Here is a 12,541-nt window from a genome sequence, read left to right as displayed (position 1 = left end):
GTGAACCTCTTTATTTTCGTATGCGCCGTGTGCTAACTTTCCTTTTGTGATGAATTATTGCCTTTGTCGCTTTCTTACTAATTGTGTTATAGATATCAACGAGATTAGAAAACGTCGTTATTGGACACATGCAAATTTTACTCCGATAAGTTCAAGGATTTTAACATGTTATCAGCCCTCACCAAGACACCAACCATTCGAAAGAGACTGAAAAAGAATTTAAAGACCTGCCAAAAAAAAATCAAGTACAAAGACCTACAAGGCTGCAACAATGACTGCAAAACAATTAATGTCATAAAATGGGCAAGTCTGAAACTGTGAAAGCGGCCTTTGATTACTTAAAGGTGAGGCAACTCTAATTGAATTAGTCATACAATTAATTTAATAATTTTAAAATTTTATTCAATTCTGTATAAAAATTCTCTATTTATTTTATTGATTTGTGTATGTTTAAAATTGAGATTAACAATTTTTTTTATAAATAAACAAAAGCTGTCAGACAAATCATAGAAGTGTGGAAAATCTGAAGAACCGATTTATCCACGCGGCATTGGACAAATGCGTCGTGCACAATGCGCACCGCATATATGAAATATTATCATATATGTGCAGACTGTGCACTCTGAGTCTCTGACCTCCTACTATAAAAAGTAAAAACTGAAGATAAAATGTCAAATCATACTGAACTTATCAATCTCTACGCCTTCGGAAATCTTCTACGATTCTCATCGAGCCCTAGACTCCGAGAAGCATGGAACTCAAGCCAGGTTTATCGGCTTTGGTCACCGGCGGCGCCTCCGGAATCGGTACCTCTTCTTCTGTTTCGCTGAAATGTTTACTGTTTGGACTCTCTGATTGATATTTTTTTACCACTTTGGAACAAAATCTGTATATTCACGTAGTTGACTTTCGGTTCAGATTGGATAAGGTGATTTGATTTTTAACTGGAAGTGGATATACCGAGTTGACGAACATGTTAATGTTGAATGATTTTGCGAACGTGATACTGAAACGACTCATGATAGCAATTATACCTATGATAGCAAACGTACATGCGAGCTAGAGATTTGTTAATTCTAAATTGTGTCGTATAATGAATGCTTTGAGCTTTATCCGGTCGATTGTCGTTTATATTTTATATTTCTGCTTCTTATGGTTCCATGTGCTAATCATCGAGCAATAGGCTCCTAGAAAGATGTAGCTCAAGCCTGGCATATTGGCTTTGGTCACAGGTGGTGCCTCTGGCATTGAAACTCTCTCCTTCTGTTCCATTGAAAGAATTTTTTCCTGGATTCCATTGCATGATCAATCATTTTTTACCTGAGTGCACAAGTGACTTTGATCTATTTGGATAATTCTTTTATTCAAATAAGGTTTAAAATGATGTTCAGTTTAGATTTGGATTAGTTAAGGTGAGCTTATGTTTGAAGGGTCTCGTTGCAGTATTATTCCTATGATTGTGAATGTATTTTTGAACTAGTAATGCATTGACTCAAAATTATGAATGATTAATCTAAGCGTTGAGCTTGTTCTGAATTACTGCGTATTATCTTTAGAGTACAACTTTTGGGTCCAGTTTATACTTATTTCATGTGTATGCAGGTAGAGCACTTTGCTTGGCACTTGCACAGAAGGGAGTTTTCCTCACCATCATTGATTTCTCTGTGGAGAGAGGAAAGGAAGTAGCATCTCTGGCAGAGAAAGAGATTACTAAATTCCATGCTGGACTGCAGTTTCCGCCAGTAACATTCATCAGATGTGATGTTACTAATAAAGGTGAATAAACTTTGTATTTGCACAACTGGCTCATTAACAAGGAGATTACATTTTTCTACTTCTCATTCAACTCAAATAAGAGTTCGTTCTGTTTCTTTCATCAGTTTATCACTAATGTTCCGTGAACATTTCAAATTCTAGTGGTGCTTCACTTTCAGAATGTTGGCTTTTACAGGAGAATTAAAAGCTGCTTTCCAGAAGCATTTGGAAACTTATGGACATCTGGACATCTGCATTAACTCTGCAGGCTTGGGAAGTAATGTGCCTTTCCATAAAGATCAAACAGATGGATATAAAACTTGGAGGCACACACTTGATGTTAACCTCATTGCTGTTATTGATTGCACCAAACTTGCTGTGAGTTTGGATTTTCCATTCCCATGATCTTGGGTGTTGTTATTGGTCAATAAACAAGTACTTACCTAGGCATGTTGCACAGATCCAAATCATGCAAACCACACAAAAACCTGGCGTTGTTATAAACTTGGGATCTGCTTCAGGACTGTATCCAATGTATGCTGATCCTATCTACTCTGCTTCAAAAGGTTTGTTGGGTTCTTCATGGATAAGTCACCTTCTGTATTTTTTTATTTTTTTTTCTGGGTTTAAGATTTGTTTGTTTTCATATTTCTTCACTCTTCCATTATGCCAAATTGCTCCCACTGAAATGGGGAAAAATTATAGGGGGTGTCGTCATGTTCACAAGATCACTCGCTCTATACAAGCGTCAAGGAATACGTATCAATGTGCTTTGCCCTGAGGTGAAATATTTGAATTTCTTATACATCTATATTTTTTTAAATGATGGGCCATATTCATCTCATATGTTCCCAGAATCTAGTTAGAATGTGACAAGTATTTCCTATATGTAGAGAAAAAAAATTATGGAAATTGCTTAGATGATAAAGTAATACTAATGAGTGCTTAAAAACTATTCAATATATGGACTATAATGTGACTGCTAAACATAGCACAAGCTTTTGCTCTCTTGTTGTTTTGCTTTCAGTTTGTTCAAACAGACTTGGCTTCAAAGGTGAATCAAGATTTCATTAATCGAGCTGGAGGGTATTTGTCAATGGATATGGTGATCAAAGGTTTGTAATTTTTTACCTGCTTTAAAAAATATGTTTAACTTCACATTCTTCCACAACCTGGAGTAAGGGTGATTTACATCAACAAAGTTGCTTTAGAGTGTCCTTTGTATTTTGAAGTTCTCACATTACATTTATATAGTATTGAACATATATAAGAAAAGTAATTTACACAGTAACTTCCTTTTGATAGTCTTCCAGTTTTGATGTTCAAATTGTAACTTCTTCAGGTGCTTTTGAACTTATCAGAGATGAGACTAAGGCAGGGTCATGCCTGTGGATTACCAAACGTAGAGGAATGGAGTATTGGCCAACTCCAGCTGAAGAAGCAAAATACCTCGTGCATTCTTCTAAATTACGGAGAAGATCTTCAACTTTTGTCCCACCAAGTTTTCAAATTCCCCAAAGCTTTGAGAAAATGTAAATGAATGATATTTCCCTTGTGTTCCACCTCATCTGGTTGGGCAAGCTTGCTCTTGAGCCAGCAACTTATTTATGATTAAATACTTGCTTCTACTAACTAGAGATAATATGCAAAGTTCTACAAATTTGTTGCCCTTACTTTTCCTTTAATTTTCTGTAGAGTTGTACACACCTTGAGTAACAATTTTCGTAGCGCTACCAGAATTGTGCGTGCTCCATTGCAATTGCATATCAAACCAGATCATGTTCTTTTTAAAGTCATTTATGCTGGTGTTAATGCTAGTGATGTAAGTTCTATTATATCTCAAATAAATTCTTTTTAACTTTATGTGAACAACCTTTATATAACTTTATATACTGGTTGGTTTACTGGTAGGTAAATTTTAGCTCTGGACGTTACTTCGGTGGTGGTAAAGATGTTGACTCCCTCCTTCCCTTTGATGCTGGATTTGAGGTGCATAGAGGATTTTGTAGTTAGCATTTGCCATTTGGCTTGTTATTGTTAATATTTTTGTTTCAATAATAATTGTATTAATGCTGTATTTTTTTTTAGTTCCTGCTATCAAGTAACTTGATTTCTAGCACTTAAAATTTTCTGTTTCTGATTTATCATGGATACTTATCTATCTATGGCAGGCTGTGGGGATAGTTGCTGCGGTTGGTGATTCTGTGAGAAATTTGAAGATTGGCACTCCAGCTGCCATTATGTCATTTGGTGGTTATGCTGAATTTGTCATGGTACCACTATGCAATCTATATAGTTTGAGTAGTTCTTCAAACTGTTGACCTTTTGTTGTTTGGAGGAGTTTTACGAGCATTGGCTTCCACTTTATCTAGGTACCCGCAAAACACATCCTTCCAGTAGCGAGACCAGATCCAGAAATAATTGCAATGCTAACATCTGGACTCACTGCATCAATTGCTTTAGAAAAGGTCCCTTTCAAATATCAGTTTGTGTATTTTTGACATTTTATCCTCTTTATTTAATTGCATTGGATATTAAACTTCTGATGCCATTGTACAACTGTTAATCTTGGTTTTCAGACAACACGCATAATGTACTGTCTTGACCAATATATTTTATTTGTTTATTTTTTTTAATGGAAGTCAAGGTTGCTCAAATGGAATCGGGAAAGGTGGTTCTTGTGACTGCTGCTGCTGGAGGGACAGGGCAGTTTGCTGTGCAGGTATACTGTTAAAAGTGCATAAGAATCCAACTAGGATACTGTAAATACTAGCAACACATGCATTTATATGGCTAATATGTGGCATTTGGATGCTATGTATAACTCCTGTAGTTTCCCTCTTTTAATATATTTTTTTCCAGGTAGTGTTTGCTTTGGCTTTACGATTAAGTTGTTGTATATAAGTGGTAGTCACTACTCTTTTGATCATATAAGGATCTTCCTTTACTTCTTGAATCTGATGGTAGCTAACATCCAATAAATTGTCATTGCAGCTTGCAAAATTAGCTGGAAATACAGTAGTTGCAACTTGTGGAGGTAATGAAAAGGCCAATCTTCTGAGAGACTTGGGAGTTGACCGAGTAATTGACTACAAAAAAGAAGATATAAAATCTGTAAGTCTGCTTATCTCTACTTAGTAACTTGCATGTTGATGGGTGAAGTGATTGAAATAGGAGCAATGGATAATGTGCCTTGAGTTGCTGTTCCAGTTGATAACTTATTCATTCATGGTGCTATGATGCAAATGTCACTTTTCGGGTTGTATAAATTATTTGTACTTGCTACTCTAAGGGATAGAAAGGAGAGCAAAGGAAAACACGTCTTGAGTTGCTATTACGGTTGATAGCCCATTTTCGTATGTGGAGGTCCAATCCATTTGTCACACTTCTAGGTCATTCAAATGATATGTCTTTTGTAATCTAACAATTTTCTTGTTAATTTGATTGTATTTATTGCTATTCAATGTCTTAAGTTCCAAGCACCATAGATGAGTTCTCTCAGTTTATGGTTGCCAAAAGGTCGATTTCTATTCCGTATTCCCGTCTTACAAAAAAGTTCTTGACAGAACTGATTGCTTCTGATCTGGTTTTTCTGTTGATGTGCAAGGCATTATGTCGCCAACCCAAAGTAATTTATCTTAGTTCTACTATACCAGGTTCTGAAGGAGGAGTTCCCAAAAGGTGTTGATATTGTCTATGAGTCTGTTGGTGGTAAAATGTTCAACTTATGCATGAATGCATTGGCACGCTATGGGCGACTTGTTGTCATTGGAATGATTTCTCAGGTTTGAACTTTTTCCATAGTATGCTTTGTTATCACCCTTGTGTACCGATGTGTATTATGATCTACTGCTTGTTCTGCTTGATCAATGTCATTTGTAAAGTTCAACTGAAAAGTTCTGGTTTCAGTATCAAGGAGAACATGGATGGAAACCACAAAATTACCCAGGATTGTGTGAAAAGATTCTAAGTAAAAGTCAAACTGTGGTATGTCAGCTCTGTCTCATTTGATTCATCATAAATGTTCACATAGGCACCTAGCATATGCTTCAAATTTCTCAGCAATCTGACTGAAATTCTTCCTTATGTTAGCCTTGGGAATATTTGCTTGTAAATGAACATATACACAAGTTAAATATGGTGCAATTACTATTCTGTGTTTTGTCACTTTAATGGGGTCATTAGTTGTAATCCATAAGATCACATTCTCCTTCAAGTAAACACTCAGATACTACTTCATTAATTTGGTGGTGCAATTGTTTTCAGAGTGGGTTTTTCCTGATACATTATGCTCATCTGTGGGAAGAGCATTTGAGCAGGTTGATTGATCTTTTTTCCTCTGGAAAGCTGAAAGTAAGTATACCTACATATCCACCACAGAAAATATTTCATTTATATCTGTTGCTTTTCAAACCACGCATTATGCTTATGATTTTGAATTAGACATACAACTAAGTTAAGGTTTAGTGTATTATAAGCGTTAAAAATCCTTTTATTCTGTGTCCAAGGTTGCCATAGACCCAAAAAGATTTTTAGGTGTTCATTCTGTTGCTGATGCTGTTGAGTATCTTTATTCTGGTAAAAGCACTGGCAAGGTACAAACAAGATGCTATAATCGTATTCTTCCTTCATGATTTTGTGACTTCAGTTTTTTTCTGGTTCGAGTTCTTTGACTGTCATAAGGAAAACAAACCATATTGCAGGTTGTGGTTTGCATAGATCCTGCTTTCAGCCAACAAGTTTCGAAGCTGTAAACACAAATCACAGATCAGTGCAACTGCCGGCATTGGTACTGTCTTGTGCCAATAGAATAAACCATAAAAATAGTTCCTCTTTGCTCTATTTTTTTTATCATTCAAATATAAAATACTGTAACGTTTGTCGTAAATCATATTAAATAATAAAATATTTGGTGCAGAAAATACTTCTTTTAGTATATGTAAAAAAAATCCCTGAGAATGGGTTTGACTCTATATACACAGTATATTACCTCTAAACAGGAGGGTGATGTACAGTATTCTTTACCAAAAACCCATACCGTTTCAAAAACCAAAACACTTGAGATGGTTCAGCCAAGATTCTCCTCTCCGAGGTAGTCTTTGGCTCTTTGCTGTGTTTTCCTGCTCCTATGCTGAATGTCCACCAAAACTGAGTCCAACCGTCACGCACCCCTCAGAAGCTTTCCTTGTAACACGAAGAAGCAAAATCAATTGATTTTTGAGCTTCAATCAATTCCAACCTCTGTAGACGCACTTTCTTTTATAGCAATCTATCTACAAGCTACCCCATCGCGGGGATCTACGCACAAAAATGAAGTTTTGGAGCTGCAGAACTCATTGGATTGCAGGTGGTTGGCAATATCAGAACCTAAAATGGGATCACACAGACAAGATAATAACAAGTTTTGGAGTTTTTGTGCATAAACAAAGACAAAGTCCTGCAAGGTCATACCTTCAAAATCTTCAGACCCTGAATCTTTACTATTATGTTCAGCCTGATCCACAATGTGTGGAGAGCAACAATCCAATGCACTTTGGCCTTCATCTTGAACATTTGCCTCAGGTTTACAAACATCATGGATATAAGGCTCTATGAATTTCACTAAGCTTTTACGCTTGCGAGTATCTTTCCGTGAAAGATCTTCAGTATTGAACATGCAACAAATTTTATTTTTTTTTAAATCACTGAGATCAACAATCAAATCAAGAGAACATTTATTATTGTTAACTTTTAATTCAAAAAAAATGCAATACTACTATTTACCAGGATCCCTTGTGTTCTCACTAGCATCAAATTTCAAGAGGCAAAGAGCAGCATCTACCACATCTCGACCATTTACCCTTACTATGTCTACCTGGAAAAATCTCTCTTCACAATTAGATATTATTATCTTTTTTTGAGAATAATAATCAGAAAATTTAGTCAAGATGAGTATTAACCGTGAGTGCATCTGATCTTGAACCAACATAAAACCTCATTACTATTGAAAACATAAAACAAGAGACTTGTTATATCTTGCAAACTCTTTGCCCTCTATATATGCCTGGCGTATCACCATAATCGATGGTCTAGACGGCTGGCCAGCTAGGCAGTCGACTAGGCCGCTTAGGCACTAACTAGACCTCCTAGGCCCGACTAGGCCGCCTAGTCGGCCGATTAGCTATTGTTTTCTCCTTTTTTTTAATGGGTTATTTTACTCAAAACGACATCGTTTTGAGTTAAATTGTTCAAACTCTAGATGTTTTTTGGGTTAATATTTAATATTTTAATATTAACTATTAAAGTATTAAATAGTTTATAAGTATCAAGTCTTTAAAAAATTAAAAAAAATTTAAAATTTTTAAAAAAATAAAAAAATACACCCTAGGCACCAATTAATCGCCACCTAGGCACCCTAGGTGCTAGGCACTAATTAATCGCCACCTAGGCACCCTAGGCGCTAGGTGCCCGATTTTTTCAACCATGCTATATATAGAGGATTAGAGGATGAGGGGAGAAACACAGCCAACCATCCATAACAAGAAATGTTATAGTTGTTCTCATTCATGTACTGCAAAGACCCTTTTTTGACCATCTACAAACAAACTAGTTAATAAACCCAAGCTACCCTCTCAATAAAAATATACCTCAACTTCATAAGGTCAAAGGATCATACCAAGACAGGACAACATTTCCAATGAACTTCACAACACACTATGCTGCATACTCGCCCCTCTGGTCCTAGACTAATTGTCCACAAGTTCCCTTTTGTCCAGTTAACAGCTTGACAATTATTATTATTATTATTTAAATATTTAATTCCTTTACTTTCTTAGCAGTATTTAGACAATAAATCATTTGAGTTGTGGCATGTTATTGCTTGTGGGTAAATGTGGAATAGAAAAACTGTGAAAAGTTACCTTTAGTTTGCATGGCTCAATCAGACGAAAGATCAAAATATCTCCTTTGAGTAATCTGTGAGAGATTGAAAATGCTCTCCAGCCAGCGCTTAATCCATGCCTTTCCAGAAGATAAGACGTTTTGTATTCATTTCCCCATTCATCTACCAATATAATATTGGTGTCACAAGTCGGTAGATAAATGTCACAGAATGCCTTCGGAAGATGCTGTCATTGGAGGGAAGTTAGACGAATATTTTAAAAAAAAAAAATGACAGGAAAAATCATTCAAGGATTACCAGCCAAAACCCATGAGCAACATTTGATGGCAGCATACACTTTATAAAGCTAGGGAATTCATCTGACAGGCTCGACAGCACCCTTTCTGCTCGCTCCAAAACAGAGAACTTAGCTTCAACATCATCGTACATGTCACTAACTGTTGCCCTTTTTCGTTTAATGCTACATGACCAAATTGGGAAATTATTCATGTGTTACCTTCAACGGGAATCAAAACTCAAAATACAGGAAAGGAAAAAGAAGGCAGAGGATGTGGTGGTTAAGGTTGAATACTAAAACTGCTCACCTCTCTGATTTTTTGCGATTATTAGATTTTTCCTGTTCAACAAAGCAAATAATTTCTTGTCATTCCTAGAATTTAACAGCAGTAAATTCTTCATCTAAAACATGTGAACCAATTCAAACAATCACTCAAATATTTGTAAAATTACCAAGAATACAAGCTAGGAGATGTTGAAATGCATACTATGATTGCGATGTAGATTAATACACCCCCAAAAAACAGTACTCTATGACACGCAACATTTTCAAATGCTGTAATAAGAGAATGATTTTAAGAGCGCAATATTTGCAACTTGCCAGTACAGAGGTATAAACGCTCCGTAACATCTGTAGCAAGTTAGAAGTATGTGACAGTATGGCAAATTTTTCTTCTAAACTTTGCTTCTAAAAATAATGCTTGAAACGCATCCAATGGAACGACACCACTGGCTTCAGATGCCTAGAACGACAATTCAAGTTCTCTCAAGTTAGAAGTATTTAATGTAGAACAGACAATTTTGCTTCAACACTTGTCTTCTATAAATAATCCTTGAAACGTATCCAATGGAACGATACCACTAGCTCCGGACCGCTACAACAAACTTTCAAGTTCTCTCAAATGACTACTTTACCATTTCTACCTCTTCAGACAACTCACTTGACAGAAACGCGAAGCGTTTATGTTGAATCACATTTGCATTCATATTTAAAAGACCGTGCATAGTCATGGAAGCGTGCTTTTGAAGAACTTCCACGTCATAGGACATAGCCGTATTCGCTAAGGTATATCAGTTACTTGATCATTAGGAACACGACACAGTTCGAGTTTTTCCCTTTCCCAAAAAATTAGGGTTCCAAATGTTGTCCTGTCTCACCAATCAAACCTAACATTCATTGCTCCAAATAACCAGTCTAACATTGATTGCTCCCAATGATTCTCCACTAATCCTAATTCAAAACATCCTAAGATTACCACAATACATAAGAAATTAAGAATCATCAACACTGCTACACAAAACCAAAAGGAACACGCATCACACAAACAACAAATCTATGCAAAACAGAACTCAAAATACAGAAACACAGCATAAACTCACGCAGATCCTTAAAGCAAAAGCATAATCTAGAAAGATTTTTTACTTGTTTAGCCTTAGATTTGAGAATTTTAGGCTTTTTAGAAGCTAGCTTTTCCTTGCTCTCCAATGGCATCTTCCTCTTAGTCTGCAACGCAACAGGTAAAACCACAAACGATCAATAACGAAAGTAACTTAAAGGCGGAAACAGTCGTGTATATATGTATATATATAATATATGCATGTATTGAATAGTCGCGTGTGTGTATATGTATAAAAGAAAAGTAAAAAATGTATAGAGACAGAGACCTTAGAGGAAGAAGCTGCGGGCGTCGATGTGGACAGGGAATGAGAAATCCGTACTTTGTGCGAACAGATTTCGGAGTCAGTTCGTTGTTTAACATTCGAGTGCTTAGTTTCCATGGTTGTCTTTTGGACTTTCTCTCACTAGCAGAAGTACCAGGTAGGCGTATACAAAATGTATGTATATGTATATGTGATGATATACGGAGTATATGATGATATATAATATGTGGAGAGAGAAAAAGAGAGCCAACCAAGCTGAGAGAGACAGGCAAACGCGGGGCCAGGAGCAGACCAGCTTAGGTGGGTCCGAGCGACGTAGGACCGGCAGTCCACCGTTTTTGAACAAACGCGCCCATTTTCCTGCCTTTTTTTCTTTTTTTTTTTTATACTTTTAACACCCAACATTTAAATCATTTCAGCAAGCTTTTACCCAAACCGAAAAACAACAATTAATAAGGTGTCGTCGTTTCGGATTCTCTTGCATTTGTTCAGCAGCTTTTTTTGATATTTTAAATACAGAATTAATGTCATCTCAGGTCATACGAGTTTTGTGATTCCGTCACATTTAGTTCTTAACTTTTAAATTGATCAATTGTAATCTTTCGAATTTCAAATTTTGACTGATCATATTCCTCTCGTTATCTGTTGTCTGTGTCGTGAAATTTAAGGGTAAAATAGTCCCTTTTTGTCAACACAAGACAAATGCGTAGATTTTCATGTAGAATTTGCCCTACTAGCGTATTTAATAATAATAATAGCAAATTTGGCGAAAATGTGAATAACTTGTAGGAAATGGGAGATTACCCGTGGTAAAATACAAAATTAAAAAAAAATGGTAAAAAAATGAAAGTATTTAAAAATTGTAAATGAAAAACGAAAATTATTTTCAAAAACAACATAAGTGGTAAAAGTTTTGGATAAAACAAGTTTGGCATATGTGCACGATTTTTGCTTATTGTCGTTTTTTTTTCTTTTAAATTTCAAATTATGCTAGAATTGATAATTGTTATAAAAAAAAATTAATACTAAAATTCCTTGTATTATTTTAGCATGCGAATACAAGAAATTTAGGTTATTGAATTCAGCAATGTCTATTATTCAATTTGTACTTGATGCTGTTGAAGGATTGTAGGTGTCATTTTGAAAAAAACAAATATAAGTTTTTTTAAAAAATATAATAATTAAACATAAGTGAACCGCTGCTTGCAGATGAACCAATACCATTCTCTCTCCTATTCTCTCTCTTGCTTTGTTGGCATATTTCTGACATTATCCCAAGAATAAACCATTGATAAGGGTGCTCTAAGTCTTAATAGAATTGTTTTTCGATCTTCTTCGAAACTCCACCGGAATACCGATACCGATACCTAACAACGACGTGATTCGTGGCGGCGAGCCTGAGTCCACCCATAGCCGGATTCGCGTTTATTTTATATCGCACGGGTAAAACACTATTTAAAATATATAATATATAAAGATATATTAATCAAGGATTAAAAATTTAAATACCAGTCTATCTAACGCATCATTACTCATATCAGATAATGGTGTTAGCAAACCACTATCAACGAAATTTCCAAAATTGTTGTTTCGAATGGATGATGTACGATATTGATGAACGATTATTGGGACCAAGTCCAAATTTGGTCACTTTTCATGAAGAAGGCGAACAGTTTTTACCGGAGTTCCACGTCTTCCACCGAAGAAGGCGACCGGCAACGGTTTGACTGGGGATGATTTGTAATAACTGGTCAATTACCGATATAACATGTTAAAATGTGTAATTGGACATTTTAAAAGATTAAAGGCCTAATTGACTTTTCAATTAAAGTTTATGGACTTATTTAACCCTTTATAAAGAATTTTAATAGGTAGCTTAAGGATAAATTGGATCAAGCCCAAAAGATATTCCTTTAATTATTTAACATTTGGGCAGAACCTAGTTTGACTGATGAGAACCGATTGTTA

At 35.7% G+C, this 12,541-nt stretch overlaps 2 protein-coding genes across 6 annotated transcripts; one reads left to right on the top strand and one right to left on the bottom strand.

Moving 5' to 3' along the window:
• Positions 1-651: 651 nt before the first annotated feature.
• Positions 652-6,677, top strand: LOC116029260 (probable quinone oxidoreductase). Its single transcript, XM_031271174.1, has 18 exons — positions 652-806; positions 1,603-1,776; positions 1,952-2,133; positions 2,216-2,321; positions 2,461-2,537; positions 2,783-2,870; positions 3,098-3,287; positions 3,451-3,577; positions 3,667-3,744; positions 3,927-4,028; positions 4,128-4,223; positions 4,403-4,477; positions 4,750-4,869; positions 5,412-5,540; positions 5,665-5,742; positions 6,022-6,108; positions 6,264-6,350; positions 6,459-6,677. The coding sequence occupies exons 1-18, from the start codon at positions 752-754 to the stop codon at positions 6,507-6,509; spliced, it is 1,902 nt and encodes a 633-aa protein (XP_031127034.1). The 5' UTR covers positions 652-751; the 3' UTR covers positions 6,510-6,677.
• LOC116029261 (B3 domain-containing protein At5g42700-like) lies at positions 6,126-10,749 on the bottom strand. 5 transcript variants are annotated; one of them, XR_004100294.1, is made up of 8 exons: positions 10,577-10,749; positions 10,335-10,415; positions 9,220-9,251; positions 8,933-9,095; positions 8,655-8,861; positions 7,519-7,609; positions 6,746-7,395; positions 6,126-6,503 (listed from the first exon to the last, which is right to left on the bottom strand). XR_004100294.1 is itself a non-coding variant. In XM_031271176.1 (8 exons), the coding sequence occupies exons 1-8, from the start codon at positions 10,688-10,690 to the stop codon at positions 7,025-7,027; spliced, it is 975 nt and encodes a 324-aa protein (XP_031127036.1). In that variant the 5' UTR covers positions 10,691-10,749; the 3' UTR covers positions 6,126-7,024. The 5 variants fall into 5 exon arrangements, 3 of the variants coding, with proteins under 3 accessions (XP_031127036.1, XP_031127035.1, XP_031127038.1); XR_004100295.1 differs by having other exon boundaries at positions 6,794-7,395; XM_031271176.1 differs by having other exon boundaries at positions 6,126-7,122; positions 7,207-7,395.
• Positions 10,750-12,541: the final 1,792 nt, after the last annotated feature.

This window comes from Ipomoea triloba, chromosome 9 (assembly GCF_003576645.1).
Source record: "Ipomoea triloba cultivar NCNSP0323 chromosome 9, ASM357664v1".
In the NCBI taxonomy this organism is placed as follows: domain Eukaryota; kingdom Viridiplantae; phylum Streptophyta; class Magnoliopsida; order Solanales; family Convolvulaceae; genus Ipomoea; species Ipomoea triloba.
Note: the sequence above shows the minus strand (reverse complement) of the source record. Positions and strands in the feature narration are given on the sequence as shown.

Excerpts from the sequence above, each read along its gene's own strand:
- LOC116029260 (XM_031271174.1), top strand. The coding sequence starts at position 752 with ATGGAACTCAAGCCAGGTTTATCGGCTTTGGTCACCGGCGGCGCCTCC. Across the intron at positions 3,288-3,450 it reads CCCCAAAGCTTTGAGAAAAT|AGTTGTACACACCTTGAGTA; the intron begins GTAAATGAATGA and ends AATTTTCTGTAG. Across the intron at positions 4,870-5,411 it reads AAAAAGAAGATATAAAATCT|GTTCTGAAGGAGGAGTTCCC; the intron begins GTAAGTCTGCTT and ends CTACTATACCAG.
- LOC116029261 (XM_031271175.1), bottom strand. The coding sequence starts at position 10,690 with ATGGAAACTAAGCACTCGAATGTTAAACAACGAACTGACTCCGAAATC. Across the intron at positions 10,416-10,576 it reads CCGCAGCTTCTTCCTCTAAG|ACTAAGAGGAAGATGCCATT; the intron begins GTCTCTGTCTCT and ends GTTGCGTTGCAG. Across the intron at positions 8,862-8,932 it reads TTGCTCATGGGTTTTGGCTG|CATCTTCCGAAGGCATTCTG; the intron begins GTAATCCTTGAA and ends CTCCAATGACAG.